Source organism: Pimephales promelas, chromosome 20 (assembly GCF_988280905.1).
Source record: "Pimephales promelas chromosome 20, fPimPro1.hap1.1, whole genome shotgun sequence".
NCBI classification, from domain to species: Eukaryota; Metazoa; Chordata; class Actinopteri; order Cypriniformes; family Leuciscidae; genus Pimephales; species Pimephales promelas.
The window spans coordinates 7,372,096-7,396,768 of NC_142788.1; the positions used below are offsets into that span (position 1 = coordinate 7,372,096).

General features: G+C 41.7%; 2 protein-coding genes across 2 annotated transcripts in view; one reads left to right on the top strand and one right to left on the bottom strand.

Annotated features, from left to right (window-relative positions):
* The window catches only part of cdh26.1 (cadherin 26, tandem duplicate 1), a 109,238-nt gene that overhangs the window by 5,484 nt on the left and 79,081 nt on the right, over positions 1 to 24,673 (top strand). The window contains exon 3 of the mRNA XM_039654827.2: positions 2,376 to 2,471. Coding sequence (XP_039510761.2) covers positions 2,376 to 2,471 — 96 coding nt within the window. The remainder of the gene's footprint in view (positions 1 to 2,375; positions 2,472 to 24,673) is intronic.
* On the bottom strand, positions 4,350 to 7,649 carry LOC120474743 (uncharacterized). The gene is made up of 5 exons (XM_089124527.1): positions 7,341 to 7,649; positions 6,601 to 6,764; positions 5,981 to 6,136; positions 5,268 to 5,349; positions 4,350 to 5,133 (listed from the first exon to the last, which is right to left on the bottom strand). Exons 1-4 carry the CDS (start codon positions 7,414 to 7,416, stop codon positions 5,278 to 5,280), a joined length of 468 nt encoding a protein of 155 aa, XP_088980653.1. The 5' UTR covers positions 7,417 to 7,649; the 3' UTR covers positions 4,350 to 5,133; positions 5,268 to 5,277.

Below are 24,673 nucleotides of genomic sequence, written 5' to 3' on the forward strand. Positions count from 1 at the left end.
GGGATGGTGAATTTTTACCACCGCTTCATTCCTCGGGCTGCTCAGCTCATGCGGCCCTTGCACGAGGCCTTGAAAGGTAAACCCAAGCAAGATGTGGACTGGACTGATAGCAGGGACGAGGCATTTGCTGCCACTAAGGCTGCCCTAGCGAATGCCACCATGCTGGCACATCCTTCTCCTACAGCCCCCATCGCCATCACCTCGGACGCCTCAGACTACGCTGTGGGTGCTGTTTATGAACAGTGGGTAGGTGGGGCCTGGCAGCCGCTGGCTTTCTTTAGCCATCAGCTGCGCCCCTGTGAGCGGAAGTACAGCACTTTCGATCGGGAGCTGCTGGGTCTCTACTTAGCCATCAGACACTTTCGTTCAATGCTGGAAGGCCGACATTTCACTGCTTTTGTGGACCACAAGCCACTAACTTTTGCCATGGCCAAGGTAGCTGAGCCGTGGTCCGCCCGCCAGCAACGTCAACTGTCCTACATTTCAGAGTTCACCACGGACTTGCAGCACGTTGCTGGTAAGAACAACTGTGTGGCGGATTGCCTATCACGAGCTGTGGCAGGAGCAGTCCATCTTGGTTTGGATTACGAACGCATGGCGGCGACTCAGTCCACAGACCCGGATGTGCAACTCCTGAAGACCTCAAATACAGGGCTGCAGATCGAAGACGTGGTTTTTGGTGATGCTGGCACTACACTCCTGTGTGACATCTCTTTAGGTAGTCCCCGGCCGGTCGTTCCCTCAGGATGGAGACGACAAGTTTTTGATGCCATCCATGGTCTCTCCCACCCAGGTTCAAAAGCGTCACAGAGACTGGTTGCAGCAAAGTTCGTTTGGCACGGTCTCAAGAAGGATGTTAGGGACTGGGCTAACACCTGTGTTGAGTGCCAACGTGCCAAAGTACACCGCCACACTAAAGCCCCGTTAGAGACTTTCCCGGTTCCTGAGAGGCGTTTTGACCATGTAAACGTGGACCTGGTTGGTCCTCTGCCCTCCTCTCATGGTTTCACGTATCTGTTAACCATGGTTGACAGGACCACCCGTTGGCCTGAGGTTGTGCCACTGACGTCAGTGGCGTCCGTCGAGATGACACGGGCATTTATTGCCACCTGGGTTGCCCGTTTCGGCACCCCTTCGGACATATCCTCTGACCGAGGTGCGCAGTTCACGTCTGAGCTGTGGGGCGCTGTCGCACGGAGCCTCGGAGTAAAACTCCACCACACGACCGCATATCATCCGCAGGCTAACGGACTCTGTGAACGTTTTCATAGGGCAATGAAGGCTGCCCTGCGTGCCAGCCTCAAAGACAGCAACTGGGTCGACAAGCTCCCGTGGGTGATGTTGGGCATCAGGACTGCACCTAAGGAGGACCTTCAGTCCTCATCCGCTGAGCTTGTTTATGGACAGCCGTTGCGGGTGCCAGGGGATTTCGTCCCTAACACCACAGTTCCCTGGTCTGCTACTCTTCAGCGATCTACTCTATTGGACAATGCGAGGCTTTTCGCACCTGTCCCAACTTCCCGTCACGGCCTCCCTCAGTCGCACATTCCTACTGGTCTTCAGACGGCTGACTATGTTTTCATTCGCCACGATGCCCACAGGGGACCGCTACGCCCACCCTACGAGGGCCCGTTCCGGGTTCTGGAGACAGGGGACAAACATTTTGTGGTGGACAGGGGTGGCATACCGGAGCGACTCTCCATTGATCGCCTTAAGCCCGCTCACTTGGACATAGCTAGGCCTATTGACCTGGCTCAGCCCCCATGACGTGGACGGCCTCCTGCTCTGCCCCCACCCCTTGCTCCCCTACATCCCACACTCAGTGCCCCACACCCGTGTCATAACGGGACGCAGGTTGCAGTGGGGTCTCCTCGACCTCCGGCACAGCGCAGCCGTTGTGGCCGGCTGATACGCCCACCTCCCCGTTGACTGTTTAGTTCTTTTCCTGATACGGTGAATTCTGGGGGGACGTGTGTGGTGAATGCAAGATACATAATTCACCGTTGTTAAGCGTAGTTCTATACACTGTTGGTTGTAAACACAGCACTCTGTTCTTCACGACTGTTAAGGGATCGCGTTCCCTTTAAATGCTCTGAACATGTGTTCACGTGGGACGCATGTCAGCGCCATTGGCTATTATTATGTTTTCTTTCTAATAATAAACGACACACGCATTCGTGTGCTCAAAGTGAGAAGTTGTCTGTCGCAATTTACTGAAATTTCCACACAAGTTTTGTTAGGCACTATTTTACTAAATTAAAATTAGGTAATGCGTTTCCTCAATTAATTTGAGTAGATAAGACTTTTTAAGCTTTACGGTGCAAAATCAGAAAGGAAACTGATCATCACTCAATATATCTCTTTCTATCTCAAAGGAAGCTGTTCTTATTCGTTCAAAGAGAAGATGGGTTCTGTCCACCATTGATCTTGAGGAGAACAGGCCTGGACCGTATCCCATTGAGCTTACACAGGTAACTTTACACAGTCACTGATTCCAGTGGTGAGTTCAGCCTTTTCCTGAAAACGTACAGACCTCATGAAATCTCTTGATGATAGAAGTTTTATTTTCTGTGCTATGCATGTTGGAGGGTTTGGGTAAGACAAATGTCACATATTGGTAACATTTGGGTGGGCAAAGTCAGATTTCAGAATTCAGAACTCCTATGCATCCCTAGATAATGTTTTGACATGATAACACTTGCCAACCCCTGTAAGTGGAAAAATGGCAAAAGTACCTTCCTCGGAAATAATCTGGTTCATCCAGTTAATAATTCATCAAGTAGTTCATTCATCACAAATAAAGTAGGTTCCAAATTAGTGAAATAATGAGATAAAGGCAATAATTACAAAATAAATGGCAAAAATTTTAGATTTAGCATGTCAAACCGTAATACCCCAATATCATGAAATAGTCTAGCCAACTAGGTGAACCTGGAAATGTTGAGTACACCAAAGTTTTATTGCAAAAATGTTCTGTATCCAGTATACAGAAACTGCCAGATGCTAATTTGCTATGTTGAGCAATTTGCATAATTAGCATTATAGGCTTAATCGTCCATTTTCACCAGATATTTTGCACTCTATGGTCAATTTCTATACAATATCTGGAATGTTGAAATGATGGAAATGATCTAAGATTATTAATAAACTGAATTAAGATTATTAACAAAGCAATCTTTAGTGGCAGAAGTGATAGGTCTAACATATTTGTAACACAAAGTCGGCTTTTCAACCTTGGCTAAAGTTTACATGAGACTAGATAATGATTTGAGATGTCATCACTCTGCTGCAGAATTTCAACGGCATCAACATTGATTCCATGTAACAATATTAGAACAGTGAGTAGGTCCTGACACGTGTTGTGTAACTCCAATAGAGTAAAGAATATCTTTAGATGCCAATCCCAATGGATCTTTTTCGTTATATACATGTATATTAAAATAACCAACAATTAGGACTTTATCTGCAGCCAGTCAGCAAATTCTTTGATAGAAAGTCAGCAAATTCTTTGATAAAGTCTGTATGGTGCCCTGTATACAAGAAAAAAAAAAGAAAAATTATCTCTTTATGTATATTTTAGGCAACAATAAAATGAAATATGCTACAACTCTGGCCTTTTTCGTCAAGAATAAAACTAAAAAACACCATTCTGCCTCATTTCATTAAAAAAACTTAAACATATTAGCCATACTGTTAGCCATATCTTAAACATATTAGCCTAATATCTTCACTGCATATATTTATATATTTGATCATTTAAAAACAAAAATGAAATATTGTTGATTTTTATTGACATTTAAAAAAACAGGGTTGTGTCATTTTATTTTATTGTACATATAGTGAAGATAATATTAAAATATATAAGTATATTAAATAAAATTACACAACCCTGTTGTGATGATTATTGGTTATTGAGTTCCTTATTTAAGCCTGAGTTTTCCCTGTGTCCCGTGCGAAGTCTTGTTACCCTGCTTTTCTTCGTCCGTACCTTACACCTGTCTCTTTTTGTTAAATGTCAGTTTTAATGATCAATAATATCTACACTCTAAAAAATAAGATGTTGTATTTAATTAATAAAGTTATGTCAACCGGTCCCACAAAACTTAGTTGCTTAAATGTAAAGGGTAATATACAATTAATCCTAACATAATGTTTTAAGTAAATCGTTCATAACTGTGTTAATTAAATGGAACAATGCACAATTATTTTGAATAAATGTAAATTATTGCCTTGCATTTAATGACTATAGCTTGAACTAACATGACCTGATTAAGTTAAATTTATTAAACAGAAGCTTAGCTATGTAGTCCATTTGTGTTGATTGTACTTAATGACTAGAACTTAGTTGCTGTTAAGTCAAGTCAAATTTATTTATATAGCGCATTTTACAATACAGATTGTATCAAAGCAGCTTCACAATGATAACATGAAATATACAACACAGATCAATAATATAAACTGTTAATAAAAATACTCAAGTCACTTTAACTTTATTCACCTTTGGTTTTGAAATATTAGTCAAAGTAATTTTGACCTTCAATGTGCATTACTATAGCTGGCACTGTCATGACTGACACAATTATGCAAAGTAAGCAAAACTTACAAATGCAAAGTGTACAAATAAAATTGAAGACACCAACATAAATACACATAAAATGCAAATAGACTAATTTAAATTAATCAACTACAGTCTTGTTTGCTTATTCCAAACATTATTGATCACAGCTTTACCTTGTCCAGCAGCAGTCCAAAAATAAAGCAGCAGTCAACAAAAGGCCAGGTCCAGTCTTGCCTGGTGCAGGTGATTTTACTCATGCAGTTTGTTTTTGAGGACCTGCACTTTAGTGGAGAGCTTGTTCTCATCCATCCATTTCCATTAACACTTCCTGAAGAAATTCGAAAGTATCGCAGCTCCATGGGATAGCTCAAGTTTAAACAGTAGATCAAGCCAAACAGGACTGCACATCCATTTGTAACCTCTCTCAGATCTCGCAGCACTGTGCAGCCTTCAATGACGATGCCAACATCCTCAGGTGGATCTGTAGCATCTGCTCCATCATGTCGAACAACATAGAGACCCAAAGCCAGTTTCTCCATTTCCGTCATTGCATCAATACCAATATCCTCGATAGCCTATGACAAACAAAGAGACCCATTATTAATTATGCATATTTGACACTAGTAACAAACTAAAAAGATGTTGAACATTCCACCATTTTTTATATTAAACTATGTTATTCCCTTAACTAAGATGAGTTGATGGATACCTCTCTCATCTCAGTGCTCAGTGCTCCTTAATAAGGCTGCCAGGCTTTTCATTTCAGTCCGTCGTACTTCAACACTGGGATTCTGTGGGAAACCAACAACTGATTTTGAACATTTTATTTGAGGAAACTGCCATTATCACATTGACAAATCTAGTATGACCTTATTCTACCAAGTTTTTAATTAATTGATTTATGCAATTTTAATTAAATATCAATTGTAAATCTGTAGTTTATTTGTCATTAATTTGTCAACTGCGTGATATACACACTCATTCCATTTAAGGATAATATTTTGAGAAAATAATTTCACTATTTAGCAAGCCCTAATTTACACAGATACCTCAAGTGTTTCTCAAGCTTATACCATTGACACATTGAAGGAGGCAGTATTGTTCAGTTTGAACTAAAATATACGTAATTGAATGGACAAATGAACAATTGCATCAGGCAATTCAGAAAAGCAGATTCAACATTTCACAAGCAGAATTACAGATGTACAACTGACATTTCATGATAAATCTGCACAGAATATAAAGCATCCTTTTCGTAAATTAAAAACATTTACAGAAATACCTCTATTTGTACAAATCATAGAATTTTGTATTTGTGATAGCAAGTCATATTTAGAGTAATTAGTTTTAATGTAGTAATTATGTTTAGAGTAAATGTTAAACCCCCAGGGTCAGAGCCCAAAATACACCCAAAACACATACCTTGTCCATTTCCACAATGATTATGTCGATATCGTGTCTTGCTGTTCCCCCCTTCTTTTTGAATACCCTCAATGGCTGGTTGGAGTAATGATCCAGTCGGGACATAAAGGTTGAGAACAGGGGGGCTGTGGTGATGAAGGTGAGTTCTGCATTTACCTGAAACGTATTAAAACACAAATTCAAGTTAAAACAAAATATGTCAAACTCTGTGGGCTACATCTGGCCGTGGTACAATTATATCCAGTTTGCCTCGATGGTGGAGCTGGCGTGGCCATAATAATAATATTAAGACAGCATAACAGTACCAGTTCTTAATTTTGGCCCTCTCTGTAACTTTGAGTTTGACACCCCAAGGGAACATGAGTTTGCTTTTGGCTAAATGTTTTTAGTTGGAGGTTCAATGTGGGCTATCTGTAACCATTTTATATGGATGTTTGTGTAATGTGCATTGTAGGCCTAATATAGAGCAGAACAACCATATGCATGGATTCTTACAACATTGCCTCCAAACCTTTGTCAATTAAATATTACTCATTTGTTTAAAATTAATACCCTAATACAGTATTTAGACATTAATTACACATATTTAAATTAAATACAGATGATGAATAATACTTTACCTGGCTCTCAGAAAACAGGGCTGGCCATCTGTTTTTGAACTCTGCTATGAAGGGCATATCTTTAACAACTTCCTGTCTTCTATAGGCAAAGGTTCTTTCCATTTTACTTTTGATTAGCTGTTGGTTGTTCTTCTTTTTCACCTCCAATATCAGTGCTTTCCTTTCTTCCTCAGACATAACAGACAGACAGCAGCACTTATTTAATAAAGAGCTTAAAAAACAACAAAAACAATATTAGTTTAATACTATAGCCTACTGGAGGTAAAAAAAAACATTAAAAAAGAATATATCTAGGCCATGTGTTATGTTAAGCTAAAGTTAAATGTCAATAAAAAAGTTTAAAGCTAAATTACAACTAAACTAAAAAAAACCCCCACCAAATTCTCACTATTTCCACTTCTAACACACTTACTATGACAAGGATACATGCTAATGCTGTGTAAATTAAGCTAGCAAGAGATCGTTTTAAAAGGTGTGCATGCTCCTGCCGATCGACTGTCCTGCACAGTTTAAAACCTAATCAAACACACCTGAAGCAACCAATTAAGGTCTTCAGGATCACTTGAATTCACAAATTCAAGGCAGGTGTGTTTGATTAGAATTGGAGATGAACTGTGCAGGACAGTCGATCGGCAGGAGCAGGGTTGGGCACAAGTTTACAGCTAAGCGCAAAAAACATCATCTGTTGTCACAAATGTAAAATTGTAAAATATATTACAAAAAAAAAACATTCTACTTACCAAATAGTTTATGGATGATAATGGATTCAAAAGTTGCCCAAGGACAGGTGGAAAATGCTATCTTCTCGTGCATCATGTGCGAGATTGAATGTACGGAAAGCGCTTTGGGACAATCTTCAACCGCTAGTTGGTTTAAAATGATCTGGTTACGTTGGTTTAAATCTGTGACATTTTGTTGACTTGAAATATTATACTATTAATTTGATGCTATGAAACTCGCTTATTTTTACTGCATAAACATAATACTTTTAGTAATTTTACCATAAAACTAGTATTTAAATTAAACTACACCCATGCTTCATTTCTTAGAGTGTAGCCTAAAAGGTATAGAAGCTACAATGTGAAATAAAGAAGGCAAACAATTCAAACTGTGTGGCAAACAATTGTGCAAATGTGTATGCAAATGTCCAGAGTCTCTCCCGCTCTCGCGTATAATCCTTCAGTCAATGCAGGAGTGCGCAACAGTGAGAAGTGAGGTTCACTTTCTCACAATAAGTAAGCTCTCTAATAGGCTACAAAGTTAAGTTAAAGAGCCTAAATATATAGTTATGAAACTTTACTTTGCCTTCAGCCATCAATATATTCTAAAACCATTAATAGGTAACCATAATCACCTGATCTCATTCCACTTTAGCTTTCTTTGCTACTATAAATGTGTTTGATAAATACACTGTAATAGCAGCCAAAGAAGATGATATGAGTTTAGAGCTCAACTAATGGAAAAACTAATCACTGTCGTGGTGACTTCAAATGAAACACATAGTTAAACTCCAGTTAATTCTCAATAAAACCTTTTGTAGACGTCAGACAGAAATAAAGTCAGTCTGGTTATTAATAAGTAAAACCTGTTATGCTATTTTTACAATTGAGTTGTTTAATCCTCCTCTGCTGAGATCTTTAGAGATTTAATATTTTCTTTTATCTTCAGTGGATTTCATCTAAGGCTGTTTCTGAAGTCATTTGTAGTTCTTGTGTTTCTGCTCATCTCTTTTTATGTTCTCGTCTTTCCTTCAGTTATTCTGCTTGTAACAGGTTTATTAAGGCTTATTAAGTCAAGTCACATTTATTTAAATTGTAGATGGTAAATGGACTGTATTTATATAGCGCTTTCATAGACCTAATGGCCACCAAAGCGCTTTACATTTGCCTCACATTCACCCATACACACTCATTCATACACCGACTGCGGTGTCAGCCATGCAAGGTCGGGAGCAGCTGGGGTTAGGTGTCTTGCTCATGGACACCTCGACATTTGGTCGAGGTGGAACCGAGGATTGAACCACTTGAATCACACGGTTTGTAGACAACCCACATGAACCACTGAGCCACTGCCGCCCCAATACAGATTGTATTAAAGCAGCTTATTAAAGGGCACCTAATATGCCCCTTTTTACAAGATGTAATATTGGCCTCTGGTGTCCCTAGAATGTATTTGTGAAGTTTCAGCTCAAAATACCCCACAGTTAATTTATTATAACCATTTGAAAATGTCATTTTGGGGCCTGCTTAAAAATGAGCTGTTTCGGAGGTATACGGCTTTAAATGCAAATGAGCTGCATATCCCCGCCCTGCCTTTGGATGAGGGCGTAACTTGATACCTATGGCAGTCGGTAAGCAGAAGGGGAGAGTGAGAGACGCGCTGTTTTGAATGTCATTCAGTTTGAATCGGAATATATAAACAGTACGAAGAGACTCCGGCAGAATAAACACAAATGAGAAAGGAACAGTACGTCTCGGTATGGTTATTTGATACATATGATACATACATATTATGTACTTTAGCGTTGTAATCGCATCCCCTTTGAAATGATGGGCCTGTGCAACACACACACACAGACACACATAAACACTAATCCTGGCGCAATTTTTTTTGAAATTACATACACATACTGTGATAAAGTTTGCTACGTACAAGCGAAATTACATTTATGCGAGGGACCTGTGGCCAGGGGCGGAGCTACATGGTGGCCAGGGGGGGCCACGGCCACCATTGGTCAAGGCTCGGCCCCCCCTCCCAACCTCACGGGAAAATAAATTTAATAATAATAAAAAATAAAAACTCCAGTAACGGTCTAAAAAGGAAGCTGAAATGTATGCATTTTTTAATCAAGTCATTGATTCGTCACTTGTTGGGTCTCGCCCCCATCAACAGTGCGAGGCGAGACGCCTGCATTCTGACAGCGCTTGGGCTGTTTACACCTGGCCACTTCGCGTCTTCTCAGATCGGATAGCTATCTGATTTATCAAAACGATTCCTAATTTCAAAATCAGCAAAGACGGTGATAAGAGAGAGCGGCAACAGAACTGGTAAGATCATTTCGTTTCTTTACTTTTAATGAAGATGGTAGTGTTAATCGTCTGCGACTTACTTTCACTTTGATTTGCGATAGATTGCGGCGCGTTGGCTTGCGTTCAGCCGCTCATCTGATCTGAGGTGATGATGCGCGTCGCAGTAGCGTCGTCATATCTGACTAAAATAGCATGACATGTAGCCTGTAACACGCTCTCACGCGTTTCTTTTTCTTTTCTTTTTTTAGCATTTTTGGGAGTATTAACATTTACATAGGCCTATGTGGTTTCAAGAACAAGATGCATTTACACTTGTCCAGTTTCGTCTGGAATGCGGCCCAGACCACCTTCTGAAGTGGTTTCACTCAAACCGTTTGAGTGATCGGATTCAAATCCGTCTCGAATGCGTTTCGGGGGGCATTTACACCAGGTCTTTTCACGATCTGATAGCTATCCGATCACAGAAAACGCATGAAGTGGCCAGGTGTAAACGGCCCATAGGGTTCTTTAATCAATTCCGAAGAACATTTTATGCTAAAAAAGGTTCAAAACTGACAAGAAAGAACCCTTTTGGCTCAAAGGTTTTTTAAAGGCTATTATTCATTAATATATTACATTATTCTGCAACATTTGTAGTTGTTATTAAATTATTGTTTATTAAACTGTTGTAGTAACTTAATATCACATTTTAATCATGCAGATTTTTAGAGGATAAAAAGTGAAATGGCACTCTTCGTCTGATATTGATTAATTACATTTTTTAACCACCATATATTGAATTTTGTGATCATTCACATGCAATGCATTTTAAGGGTTCCAAATACGTAACGCTTTAGAACCTTTTAAGGTTCTATATTGAACCTTTTCTTCTAAGAGTGTAATTGTTACAGCAGACACAAAGCGAACAGAACATTTCAGGGTAACACTTTAGAATACGGTTCCTTCGTTAATGAATAACTACACAAGAACTAATGAGTAACACAATATTAACGATCTTGTAACTATTATTAACTAACAAGAAACTCTGATTAACAAACTAGTAAGTAATAGCGCACAGATGAAAGTGGTAGTTCACTATTAAGTAATCAATAACTTCTATTTTTTAATACTTCCCAGAGAACTACTGAAAAAGTTTATTAACAATCTAGTAACTATTAACTAAAATAAACTCTTATTAACGAATTAGTAAGTAATAGCTCACAGAGGAAAGTGTTACTAGATACTTCTGTGGGAATTACTAATTATTTGGATCCGTATTATAAAGTGAAGATCATTGGAACTAACTAATGACTCAAGTGTTACTACATGATCTAGTCATGATCTGTGCAACCGTTGTAACTTGTTGTATTATCACAAATAAATTGGATGTTGCACTTAAAATGCAATGGTTTACCTAAATAAATTATCGCCTAATATGACAATTCATATTGTGTCTTTTTGTCATTTGCACTAAAAACATCCCTGTCTCATGTTAAGGTCCCTAACCCCTCACATAATGATGACACATTGCACTCGCACATTTATCAATTAGACATTATTAGTGTCATAAGGGAGTTCAATCCATTGTTTATGGCCTGACGAGCCGCATGTGAGTTTTAGTAGTAGTTTTTGACAATCAAGTGCCACCCCAAATAAAAGACTGGCACAAGCTGGCCCCCCCAGAAATAATGTCCTGGCTACGCCCCTGCCTGTGGCGTCATGTTTACTTGTCATACGGGTGCTTCTTTGGCAAATGTGAGGAGATGGCTAACGTACAGAACAAGAACATATATGCAGTTTTTAATACAATATCTTTAAATATATATAAACGTGTGGTTACACACTATACAAACAAGGTTTAAATTATATAGCCTACACAGACATCCTACGACGACAACAACTTTAGGCGCATTTGTTGTTGAATTGGCTGACATTGACTGAAAAGACTATTTGCTCAAAAATCATAAAACACACTTACTGTTACTGGATGTGACGGTGGATCGCAAACAGTAGATGACGATCCACAGTTGAGGATTAACTAAGCTACAACAACAGGATTAACCCACGAGTCCACGACAGAACACTTATGTTTCCAAGAGATATTACCGGCTGTCGTTGAAACAATGGAGGATGTGTGTACAGATCACCAAGGGCGGGGTCTATGCCACAACCACACTGTCAATCAAACCCCTTTCTCACTTTCTATGTCACAAAGAGCTGGATCTCAGAACAGCTCGTTCTGAGGCAGTGCATATGATTTATTGAGTAAAAAAAACACTGGGTGGATTTTTATCATTATAGGGTGTAGGGCTGAAACGATTCCTCGAGTTACTCGAGTTACTCGATTACAAAAATTCCTCGAGGCAAAAAATCTGCCTCGAAGCCTCGTTAAATTCTTATGACGTGCACTTTACGCGCACGCAGGGATCTGATTGTTTCACACGGACCGTTATTCAGGAAGCACACCATAGCGCATGATACATTTGACTTCATAAATGGCAGAGAATGTCTAAAGTTTGGGATCATTGTATGTTTATAAAGGGAGAGAACATGCAATGTGTCTGCAAAGTATACCTGGCAGGGCTGCCAACTCTCACGCATTCAGCGTGAGACTCGCGCAATTCGATTTCTCACGCTGAAGTGTCAATCCCTTCGGTCAAATGCCTGAAAGATGATTTCGTCTATAGATCTACCTGTTGAGCCACTCGTGTTCGACTAGTTTTACCGCCGCATATTAATTCGCAAGTTAAAATATCCTGTAATCTAGTGCGAGCGCGCATGCGAGATGTTGAGCTCCTAACCGCGCCTCGCGCACGACGGCAGAGAGGTAAGCAAGCGCGTGCACCCATGTCTCTCTCACGCGCCTGTCAGACCAATTGCGGCAATTCATCATATGCTTAAACTTTTATGTAGCCACGCAACAAAAATTTCAGCATACATTCACCGGGACGTGATGGAGGAACAAATATTGTGAGACACACAGACACACACTGATGTTTGTCTTGAGATTACAGTTGAAAAACTCTGATTCTTATTTATAATTGTTTTATTTCCATTTATTTTTTTTTATAAATTGTACACATTTGTGTACCTGCTTGGGTTGATATTTTATATTAATTTATTTTTGTTTCCAGGTGGGTAATTTGCAGAAGGTGCAATCCTTTTTTTGTAATGTTGTATTAAGAAGACAAAACTAAGGCCAAATGGGCTTTACTATTTAAGTTTTTGTATTCAAAGTTGTCCATGTTATGGGCTACATGTAACAGGTTTTACAGTAAATTGTTTTAACTGTATTGTTATATAATTGTTGGCACTGGCACTTATAAACTAAATGGGTAAAAATTGCAATAATTAGTTGTGGAGCCAAATGTTGCAGTTGGAATAAATACCTCTATTTTTTTAAAGAAATAAAAGCCAAACACCTTATCATTTTCGTAATACATTATTTGTTTTGGTTGCTTAAAAACACACATAAACAAATTATCCGATTACTCGATTAATCGATCGATTAAGTGCTAGATTAATCGATTACAAAAAGAATCGATAGCTGCAGCCCTAATAAGGTGGTTTTGCTCACACACTGCCAACACACATTTATGTTCAAACACCATGTAAAAGTGAATTTTCCATAATAGGTGCCCTTTAAGGCTGAGATGACTCCATATTGGATATACACAGACTTTGTGGCTCCGATAAGGTCCAGTTCTGGTTTATTTCTTTGCTCTTGGCTGATATGTGGCATTTACATGGCCTGCTTGTCGCCCAGATCTGGCAAACATTAGTGGTCCACACTGCATGTTGGCCAGATTAGTATTCCACAAGTGCCAGATGTGGGCCGGATCTAGGCCGAAACAATGTTGCTATCTGGGTAGGGTGGATAAATTAACGTAATTGTTTGGTTTTAGCTAGGTTTCTGTCAAATACAGCACATCTAGGGCTACGTTCACACTGCAGGCTGAAACGACCTAATTCCGATTTTTTTGCCCCTATGCGACCTGTATCTGATTTTTTCATGACAGTCTGAACGACACAGATCCGACCTTTTCAAATGCGACCCAGGCCACTTGGGTATGTGGTCCAAATCCGATATGTATCCGGTCTTTTGAAATGCGACTTCAATCTGAACGGCCAGGTCACATATGTCCGACCCGCACGTCATTGCACGCACCTGTAGCTAGCCAATACACGCTAACTCCAACGAGTTTCTGCACTGTTATGGGCCGCTGCAGACGACTCTCTTCCCCAGTGTTGTGCCTAAACGCGTTCAATGAACGAAAGTGCATGAATGCCTTCATAAACATACTGTAATACTGCCTGATGAACATTACTGTGAACATGTTCATTCTGGTGTCTGTGAACGTGCGATCTCTGTCAGTTTAACTTCGTACAGTAGGGTGCCAGATTTTTATAGAGCCTTTCAGGCAAAAACCTGGCTAAAACACATGTAAACATGCCTTAAAACGTAGCGAAAAAACACCCAATCTGGCAACACCAGCCACCAGTGTCGCACCGCGGCCGCCGGTGACAAAGCAAGGAGCGCCGAGGACACGCACTATCAATTAAACGGGTTTTATGACGAGGTCGGTGAGGATCTGAAAAATCGTACATTTACGTGCAAACTTTGCCCGTCGATAAAATAATTATTGTCTGTGTTTGTATATGGGCTGTGGCAATAATAATAATAAAACAAAAGCTCGCAACATATGGAAAAAAAGAACTATTCCGCAAACAACCCAAACAACAAGTGACGTCGCTGACCGTTGATTACTCTTCTGCGCATGTGGGTCACTTCTGGGTCATCACAAAAGTTCACACAGGAGATCACAAAAGGTCGCATTTAATTGGAAATGTGAATGGCCTTGCAAAAAAATCAAATTTTTTCAAAAAATCGTAATTGAGCATTAACCCTGCAGTGTGAACGTAGCCTAGGTTATTATCTGTAATCATGTCATTAACAGCTAGTACCCAGGGGGCAAAAGGGGGTTTAGCAGACATGGGCTGCTGTAAAAGGTTGTCATATAAAAATGAAATCTATGATGTCTGAGGATCACAACCTGGGTGGACAACCCGGTGAACAAGCTGCTGGAAACTTGTAATTAGGGTCAAAACAATGCTACCTCAAATTCTGCTTTAACTTCCCGGAATCACCCAAACATGCTAAAAAGATTTAATTATATTCATGAATCCTGAGCCATATCTCCCTGATACTTTTATGCTAGAAACAAACCGAGCACACCTTTCAAAAGAGTAGAAGGTAAGCTTTCATCTGATGCATTGACTGTACATGTAATTAGAAAGTAAGAGTGAACAATGCCTCTTAATTCATAGGTAGGCAAAAAAAAAAAAGAAAACAATATTGAACATTCCATTTGTAATCGGTAGCATTCCTTACCCTTTGTTGTTGTTAAAATAAACAAATTACCATGTGAAGTTAACTTTTCCTAGATGAAATCATATTTTGATCATTTTCACTAACCATACAGTCCCCCTGGTCCATAACACATTTAGAGGGAATTCAATTTCAAGCCTATAATAGCCTGTCAATTCAAACAAGTTCCCAGAAAGAAGTTTACCATTAACTGATGTTAATTGTATACTGCTCTGTTTGTACATTGTATAGTTTGCATATTTATGCAATATATATTATTTGTATTGCAATGTCTAGTATTTGTAATATTCTTTCACAAGTGGGATAGCTTTATTCTATCGAAAAAAAAAAAAGGATTTGAGGATTTTGGGTTAGGCTGGTTACTGTTCAATCCAGGTGTTTGGAGTGTGAGACAAAGGTACTGACAATAAATATTGAAATACCAAAACACACAGGAATCATGTGTGGAGTACTTTTAAAAGTATTTAATGATTAACTGTTACATTAAGTAGCAATTTGTAAATAATAATAATAACTAGAATGTACATTTCCAGAGGAAAATGTGAAGTGGTGCTTGCAGTGGCAAAACTCACCACCCGGTTGCTAGGGTGTTATGGCTGGTTGCTATGGTGTTCTGGGTGGTTGCTAGGCGGTTGCTAGGGTATTATTGTTGGTTGCTAAGTTGTTCTGGGTGTTGCTAGGTGGTTGCTATGTGGTTGCTAGGGTATTCTGGGTGGTTGCTAGGGTGTTGCTAGGTGGTTGCTAGGGTGTTTTGGGTGGTTGCTAGGGTGTTGCTAGGCGGTTGCTAGGGTGTTCTGGGTGGTTGCTAGGGTGTTGCTAGGCAGTTGCTAGGGTGTTCTGAGTGGTTGCTAGGGTGTTGCTAGGTGGTTGCTAGGGTGTTCTGGGTGGTTGCTAGGGTGTTATGGGTGGTTGCTATGGTGTTGATGGGCGGTTGCTAGGGTGTTCTTGGTGGTTGCTAGGGTGTTCTGGGTGGTTGCTATGGTGTTGTTAGGCGGTTGCTAGGCTATTCTGGGTGGTTGCTAGGGTGTTGCTAGCGTGTTCTGGTTGGTTGCTAGGTTGTTGCTAGGAGGTTGGTAGTTGTCACAGATGGTTACTATGAAGTTTGTAGCATTTTCTTGGCATGATTTAGCACTTAGCTAATCAATATTAGCATGTAGCTATTCTCTGCTAGAATGTGTAGCATGTAGCAAGTCATGTTTGCTAGCATGAGTAAAAAGAGCCAACCCCCATCTCTGTACGATGTTTTGATGCAGAGATGTAGGTCTTACAAAATGGTTGCTAGGGTACTCTGTTTGGTTGCTAGGGAGTGGCTTGGCAGCTGCCAATCATGAAGCTCCAAAGTCAATGTGAATGTATAAACCAACCCCCATCTCTATACGATGTTTTGATGCAGAGATATAGGTTGTGCAAAATGGTTGCTAGGGTACTCTGTTTGGTTGCTAGGGAGTGGCTTGTCAGCTGCCAATCATGAAACTCCACAGGATGCTTGTCAGTATGAATGATATAAACCAACTCCCATGCCTCTATGACATTCAGAATGGAAGATATCCCTCTTTGGATTTTGGTTGCTAAGGTGCTCTACAATGGTTGCTAGGGCGTTGCCAGTAAGTGTTGAGGTGATTCAGGATTGGCTGTTTGCTGGCCCAAGTCAAACGAGCCCACCCTCATGTTTCTATGACACTTATATCCTGAGATATCCCTTTGATCTATTTCAATGGAAGTCTATGGGAGTTGTTGCTAATGTGCTCTAAATGGTTGCTAGGGCGTGGCTTAATAGCTTCATAATGATCCTGAGAGACTGATTGGTCGTCTGAGTAAAATGAGCCTGCCCCCTTGTCTCTATGACACTGTGATCCAGAGCTATGTTCAATAAAAAATCCCTATGCAATTTACCATAGTAGGAAAAACACATGCATTTGATGGGACGTCCTTCACCATAGTAAGTCAATGGGGAAACTTTGGGCAGCTCCTGCCCCCCAGGGGTGCAACTTTTACCCCATTGTGTGGTATGTTCTTAAAGAGCCTGCCAGCCTCTTTAAATGTGGAAAATCTCACATTTGTCCGAAATCCTTGTTTGGAGCTACGAGTCGTCAAAGTTTGTCTCAATGTTAAGTCTATGGGATTTTTTGGAAATTTGTTCGCCCCTGGGTCGAACACCGTACCCCCGATCTCTGATAAAAGTGACAGGACACTTCTCTTCAATAGGCCGCACGATTTGATGCCTCATTCATGGGTCTGTGACAAAAACTGTGGACGTAGGAGTGCTCCAAACTTTTTCCTGGAATAGTAAAATGCTATACTAGAAATTTTTCAATGGGAAAAATTTGGGGAGCTCCTGCCCCCAAGGGGTGCAACTTTTACCCCATTGTGAGGTATTTTCTTACAGAGCCTGTCACCCTCTTCAAATGTGGTAAATCACAGGTTTCTGCGAAATCCGATCTCAGAGCTATGACTCGTCAAATTTTGTCGTAATGTTAAGTCTATGGGATTTTTTGGGCCGTTTTTCGCCCCTGGGGCGACCATCGTACCCCCGATCGCTTAGAAAAGTCATAGCACACCATTCCCGAACAAGCCGCACGTTTTGAGACCTCATTCATGGGTCTGTGACAAAAACTGCGGGAGGAGTAGCGCGCCGAAATTTGTACGGAATAAGAAGAAGAAGAAAAAGAATAACTAGAATGTACATTTCCAGAGGAAAATGTGAAGTGGTGCTTGCAGTGGCAAAACTCACCACCCGGTTGCTAGGGTGTTATGGCTGGTTGCTAGGTGGTTGCTAGGGTGTTGCTAGGTGGTTGCTAGGGTGTTCTGTGTGGTTGCTAGGGTGTTGCTAGGTGGTTGATAGGGTGTTCTGGGTGGTTGCTATGGTGTTGCTAAGCGGTTGCTAGGGTGTTCTGAGTGGTTGCTAGGGTGTTGCTAGTTGGTTGCTAGGGTATTCTGGGTGGTTGCTAGGGTGTTATGGGTGGTTGCTATGGTGTTGTTAGGCAGTTGCTAGGGTATTCTGGGTGGTTGCTAGGGAGTTCTTGGTGGTTGCTAGGGTGTTCTGGGTGGTTGCTAGGGTGTTGCTAGGTGGTTGCTAGGGTGTTTTAGGTGGTTGCTATGGTATTTTGGGTGGTTGCTATGGTGTTACTAGGATGTTGGTAGTGTTCATATATGGTTACTATAGAGTTTTTATAATGTTCATGGCATGATTTAGCACTTAGCTAATCAATATTAGCATGTAGCTATTCACAGCTAGCATGTTTAACATTTTGAAAGTTCTATGTGCTAGCATGAGTCAAAAGACCCAACCCCCATCGCGATACAATGTTCTGATGCTGAGATATAGCTGTTACAAAATGGTTGCTAGGGTACTCTGTTTGGTTGCTAGGGAGTGGCTTGGCAGCTGCCAATCATAAAGCTCCAAAGTCAATGTGAATGGATAAACCAACCCCCATCTCTATACGATGTTTTGATGCAGAGATATAGGTCTTGCAAAACGGTTGCTAGGGTACTCTGTTTGGTTGCTAGGGAGTGGCTTGGCAGCTTCCAATCATGAAGCTCCAAAGTCAATGTGAATGTATAAACCAACCCCCATCTCTATACGATGTTCTGATGCAGAGATGTAGGCCTTGCAAAATGGTTGCTAGGGTACTCTTTTTGGTTGCTAGGGAGTGGCTTGGCAGCTGCCAATCATGAATCTCCAAAGGCTGCTTGTCAGTATAATTGATATAATACAACTCCCAAGCCTGTATGACATTCAGAATGGAAGATATCCCTCTTTAAAATTTGGTTGCTAAGGTGCTCGATAATGGTTGCTAGGGTGTGGCCAGAAATTGTTGAGGTGATTCATGATTGGCTGTTTGCTACCCCGAGTCAAACGAGACCACCCTTGTGTTTCTATGACACTTCTATCCGGAGATATCCCTTTGATCTCTTTCAATGGAAGTCTATGGGAGTTGTTGCTAAGGTGCTCTATATGGTTGCTAGGGCGTGGCTTGATAGCATCACAATGATCCTGAGAGACTGATTGGTCGTCTGAGTAAAATGAGCCCGCCCCCTTGTCTCTATGACACTGTGATCCAGAGCTATGTTCAATACAAAATCCCTATGCAATTTACCATAGTAGGAAAAACACATGCATTTGATGGGACGTCCTTCACCATAGTAAGTCAATGGGGAAAAATTTTGGGCAGCTCCTGCCCCCCAGGGGTGCAACTTTTACCCCATTGTGAGGTATATTCTTACAGAGCCTGCAAGCCTCTTCAAATGTGGAAAATCACACATTTTTCCGAAATCGTTGTTCGGAGCTATGAGTCGTCAAAGTTTGTCTCAATGTTAAGTCTATGGGATTTTTGGGAAATTTGTTCGCCCCTGGGGCGAGCACCGTACCCCTGATCTCTTATAAAATTCATTTGACACTTCTCCTCAATAGGCCGCACGATTTGATGCCTCATTCATGGGTCTGTGACAAAAAATGTGGACGTAGGAGTGCTCCAAACTTTTTCCTGGAATAGTAAAATGCTATACTAGAAAATTTCAATGGGAAAAATATTTGGGGAGCTCCTGCCCCCCAGGGGTGCAACCTTTACCCCATTGTGAGGTATTTTCTTAAAGAGCCTGTCAGCCTCTTCAAATGTGGTAAATTGCAAGTTTCTGCGAAATCCTCGCTCAGAGCTATGACTCGTCAAATTTTTTCGCCATGTTAAGTCTATGGGATTTTTTTTGGCCGTTTTTCGCCCCTGGGGCGAACATCGTACCCCCGATCTCTTAGAAAAGTCATAGCACACCTCTCCTAAATGAGCCGGTCGATTTGACACCTCACCCATGGGTCTGTGACAAAATCTGCGGGAGGAGTAGCGAACCAAAAAGTGGCCAGAATAATAAGAAGAAGAATAATAAATAACATGGGGGTCAATGGGGGAAAATTTGGGCAGCTCCTGCCCCCCAGGGGTGCAACTTTTACCCCATTGTGAGGTATGTTCTTACAGAGCCCGTCAGCCTCTTCAAATGTGGTGAATCACAGGCTTCTGTGAAATCCTCGCTCGGAGCTATGAGTCGTCAAAGTTTGTCGCAATGTTAAGTCTATGGGATTTTTGGGAAATTTGTTCGCCCTTCGGGCGAACATCGTACCCCCGATCGCTTAGAAAAGTCATAGCACACCATTCCCGAATATTCCGCACGTTTTGAGACCTCATTCATGGGTGTGTGACAAAAACTGCGGGAGGAGTAGCGCGTCAAACTTTTGGGCCGGCTCAAAAAACACAATAGTAATAGTGTTGCCTTGCTTTCAGCAAGCACCACTAATAACTAGAATGTACATTTCCAGAGGAAAATGTGAAGTGGTGCTTGCAGTGGCAAAACTCACCACCCGGTTGCTAGGGTGTTATGGCTGGTTGCTATGGTGTTCTGGGTGGTTGCTAGGCGGTTGTTAGGGTATTCTGGGTGGTTGCTATGGTGTTGCTATGCGGTTGCTAGGGTATTATTGTTGGTTTCTAAGTTGTTCTGGGTGTTGCTAGGTGGTTGCTATGTGGTTGCTAGGGTATTCTGGGTGGTTGCTAGGGTGTTGCTAGGTGGTTGCTAGGGTGTTTTGGGTGGTTGCTAGGGTGTTGCTAGGCGGTTGCTAGGGTGTTCTGGGTGGTTGCTAGGGTGTTGCTAGGCAGTTGCTAGGGTGTTCTGAGTGGTTGCTAGGGTGTTGCTAGGTGGTTGCTAGGGTGTTCTGGGTGGTTGCTAGGGTGTTGCTAGGTGGTTGCTAGGGTGTTGCTAAGGTGTTCTGGATGGTTGCTAGGCGGTTGCTATGGTATTCTGGGTGGTTGCTAGGGTGTTGCTAGCGTGTTCTGGTTGGTTGCTAGGTGGTTGCTAGGGTGTTGCTAGGAGGTTGCTTGGATGTTCTGGTATAGGTGGTTGGTAGTTGTCACAGATGGTTACTATGAAATTTGTAGCATTTTCTTGGCATGATTTAGCACTTAGCTAATCAATATTAGCATGTAGCTATTCTCTGTTAGCATGTTTAGCATTTTGAACGTTCTATGTGCTAGCATGAGTCAAAAGACCCAACCCCCATCGTGATACAATGTTCTGATGCTGAGATATAGCTTTTACAAAATGGTTGCTAGGGTACTCTGTTTGGTTGCTAGGGAGTGGCTTGGCAGCTTCCAATCATGAAGCTCCAAAGTCAATGTGAATGTATAAACCAACCCCCATCTCTATACGATGTTTTGATGCAGAGATAATGTCTTGCAAAATGGTTGCTAGGGTATTCTGTTTGGTTGCTAGGGAGTGGCTTGGTAGCTGCCAATCATGAAACTCCAAAGGCTGCTTGTCAGTATGAATGATATAAACCAACTCCTATGCCTGTATGACATTCAGAATGGAAGATATCCCTCTTTAAAATTTGGTTGCTAAGGTGCTCGATAATGGTTGCTAGGGTGTGGCCAGAAATTGTTGAGGTGATTCATGATTGGCTGTTTGCTACCCCGAGTCAAACGAGACCACCCTCATGTTTCTATGACACTTCTATCCTGAGATATCCCTTTGATCTCTTTTAATGGAAGTCTATGGGAGTTGTTGCTAAGGTGCTCTAAATGGTTGCTAGGGCGTGGCTTAATAGCTTCACAATGATCCTGAGAGACTGATTGGTCGTCTGAGTAAAATGAGCCCGCCCCCTTGTCTCTATGACACTGTGATCCAGAGCTATGTTCAATACAAAATCCCTTTGCAATTTACCATAGTAGGAAAAACACATGCATTTGATGGGACATCCTTCACCATAGTAAGTCAATGGGGAAAATTTTGGGTAGCTCCTGCCCCCCAGGGGTGCAACTTTTACCCCATTGTGTGGTATGTTCTTAAAGAGCCTGCCAGCCTCTTCAAATGTGGCAAATCACACGTTTTTCCGAAATCGTTGTTCGGAGCTACGAGTCGTCAAAGTTTGTCTCAATGTTAAGTCTATGGGATTTTTTGGAAATTTTTTCGCCCCTGGGTCGAACACCGTACCCCCGATCTCTGATAAAAGTGATAGGACACTTCTCTTCAATAGGCCGCACGATTTGATGCCTCATTCATGGGTCTGTGACAAAAACTGTGGACGTAGGAGTGCGCCAAACTTTTTCCTGGAATAGTATAATGCTATACTAGAAATTTTAAATAACATTGGGGTCAATGGGGGAAAATTTGGGCAGCTCCTGCCCCCCAGGGGTGCAACTTTTACCCCATTGTGAGGTATGTTCTTACAGAGCCTGTCAGCCTCTTCAAATGTGGTAAATCGCAGGCTTCTGTGAAATCCTCGCTCGGAGCTATGAGTCGTCAAAGTTTGTCGCAATGTTAAGTCTATGGGATTTTTGGGAAATTTGTTCGCCCTTCGGGCGAACATCGTACCCCCGATCGCTTAGAAAAGTCATAGCACACCATTCCCGAATATTCCGCACGATTTGAGACCTCATTCATGGGTGTGTGACAAAAACTGCGGGAGGAGTAGCGCGCCAAACTTTTTGGCCGACTCAAAAAACACAATAGTAATAGTGTTGCCTTGCTTTCAGCAAGCACCACTAATAAATAACATGGGGGTCAATGGGGAAAATTTGGGCAGCTCCTGCCCCCCAGGGGTGCAACTTTTACCCCATTGTGAGGTATGTTCTTACAGAGCCTGTCAGCCTCTTCAAATGTGGTAAATCGCAGGCTTCTGTGAAATTCTCGCTCGGAGCTATGAGTCGTCAAAGTTTGTCGCAATGTTAAGTCTATGGGATTTTTGGGAAATTTGTTCGCCCTTCGGGCGAACATCGTACCCCCGATCGCTTAGAAAAGTCATAGCACACCATTCCCGAATATTCCGCACGTTTTGAGACCTCATTCATGGGTGTGTGACAAAAACTGCGGGAGGAGTAGCGTGCCAAACTTTTGGGCCGACTCAAAAAACACAATAGTAATAGTGTTGCCTTGCTTTCAGCAAGCACCACTAATTAATGAAACAGACAAACAGATTACAATTCAGGGTGATAACTAATTTCTGTAATAATGTTTATACAATTTGTTTAGCTGTTTTCGGAGTCACTGCTGCTGTCGCTGCTATCTAGTGTTTCAGCATGCTGTATCCTACTACATTTGGTTGCCAACCCCTGGCAACGGCATCCTATGTAGCATGGAATTGCCCTCTTTGCACAGGAGCAGTTCTTCTGACAACCTTTAACACAACCACATGATATTACCATGGCCAATGACTCAGGCCAGGCAGGCTGTGTAGATGGAATTGGAACTTCAACTCCTTGGCCCTCATCCAGAGACCATCCAAAATTCCTGAAGGGGGGGGATTTCTGGCTTGGCAATATGTGCATTCTTGTCAATAATGGTTGCCAGAGCTGCTCGTTTAAGATGGAAGAGAAATGCGTTTTCAGTCGGAGGAAGTAGCTTTAAGAGTGTTGATTTGTTGTTCAGGAACTTGTATGCTCTCAGTGTCCCCAGATCAGAATCTTCAAAGTGATCAGCTGAGGATGTATACACATCTATGATGAGGCCTCGTGCCTGGTGAAGCAGGTCATCTGTTATGTCATCAGTTGTGTTTCGACCAAACTCTTCAAGTGCAGGTATGTCCATTCTCATGCTGCTTTTGAACCAAGACTTCTTACCAGTGAAATAAGGATAACTAGTTGTATCTCTTCCACTAAGACTGTGGACAAACGGCAAAGCACAGCATAGTGAAGGTCCCAGTGCTGCTACCATTTCATGAATGGGCAGATAGGCATTCTGCGTTGTTCTCACCCACAGCTCTGGGAGAGTACTGAGGTATGTTGAACCATAGTACAGGCACATGACAATGATGTCTGTGTCATTGGCATGGATGACAACTCTGCCAACTCCTTCATTCTGGACACTGTAGAGGGTGTGGAGTATTATCCTTGTGTCTGCCTCCTTCTGTGTGGACTCAAGAGCAGGAACATCCCTGACAGAACCATCTGCAAGCACAACGGTCTTTGTCTCTTCTTTAAATCCACCACCCAGGTAGATACGAGTCAGGCCAATAGGAGGCTTGAGTTGTTCATGCTCACACCACCTCTCACAGAGGAATTGTAGGAGATTTGCTTTATTGGCTGATACAGAAAAAAACTCCTGTGGATCTGGAGCTGTGAACTGCTCACTAACTTCATATACTTTGGCAGATTTTGGTGTGTACCTCCGGCTTTGCTCAACAGACTTAAGGCTTGGTCCACTGTATCTGTCACAACAGAAGTGTATAATCTCAGTGCCAGCAGGTACATCATTCATCAGCATTTTTTTGTATCTATCAGCAATGTGTCCAAATGTTTCACCTTTGTGAAAAGACCAGTGGCGTATGGCACACATAGCGTCGATGACAACTGATGTTTTTCTGTCACTTTGAGGCAGATCAGGAATGATGGTCACTCTGGTCTCCTCTTTCAGGATCTTCACTAAGCTCGCCTTGGTACCAGTCCTCATACTGCCATCTTCCTGGAAGAGGGATGGGGGGAAGTCACTGCACTCATGTTTGCCAATAAAGTCAATAATGTTGAGTTCTCCACCACTGGCAATGATCTGTGTCATACGCAGAAGGACAGTAACTTCTTGGCTCTTGCCAGGTGCTGAAGATTTTCCACCAGATGTCTTTATTTTTTTGTTTTGTGTGTGGAATGTGTTGAGCTTCACGATGCTTGTTCTCTTCTGAACATTGGACAGTGACTCGGACAAC

What these genes read in the sequence shown, in the direction of transcription:
- LOC120474743 (XM_089124527.1), bottom strand. Translation starts at nt 7,416, where the DNA reads ATGATGCACGAGAAGATAGCATTTTCCACCTGTCCTTGGGCAACTTTT. An exon ending in TATCATCCATAAACTATTTG is followed by an intron (nt 6,765 to 7,340) that starts GTAAGTAGAATG and finishes TGTCTGAGGAAG; the next exon opens with AAAGGAAAGCACTGATATTG. An exon ending in CCCTGTTTTCTGAGAGCCAG is followed by an intron (nt 6,137 to 6,600) that starts GTAAAGTATTAT and finishes AATACGTTTCAG; the next exon opens with GTAAATGCAGAACTCACCTT.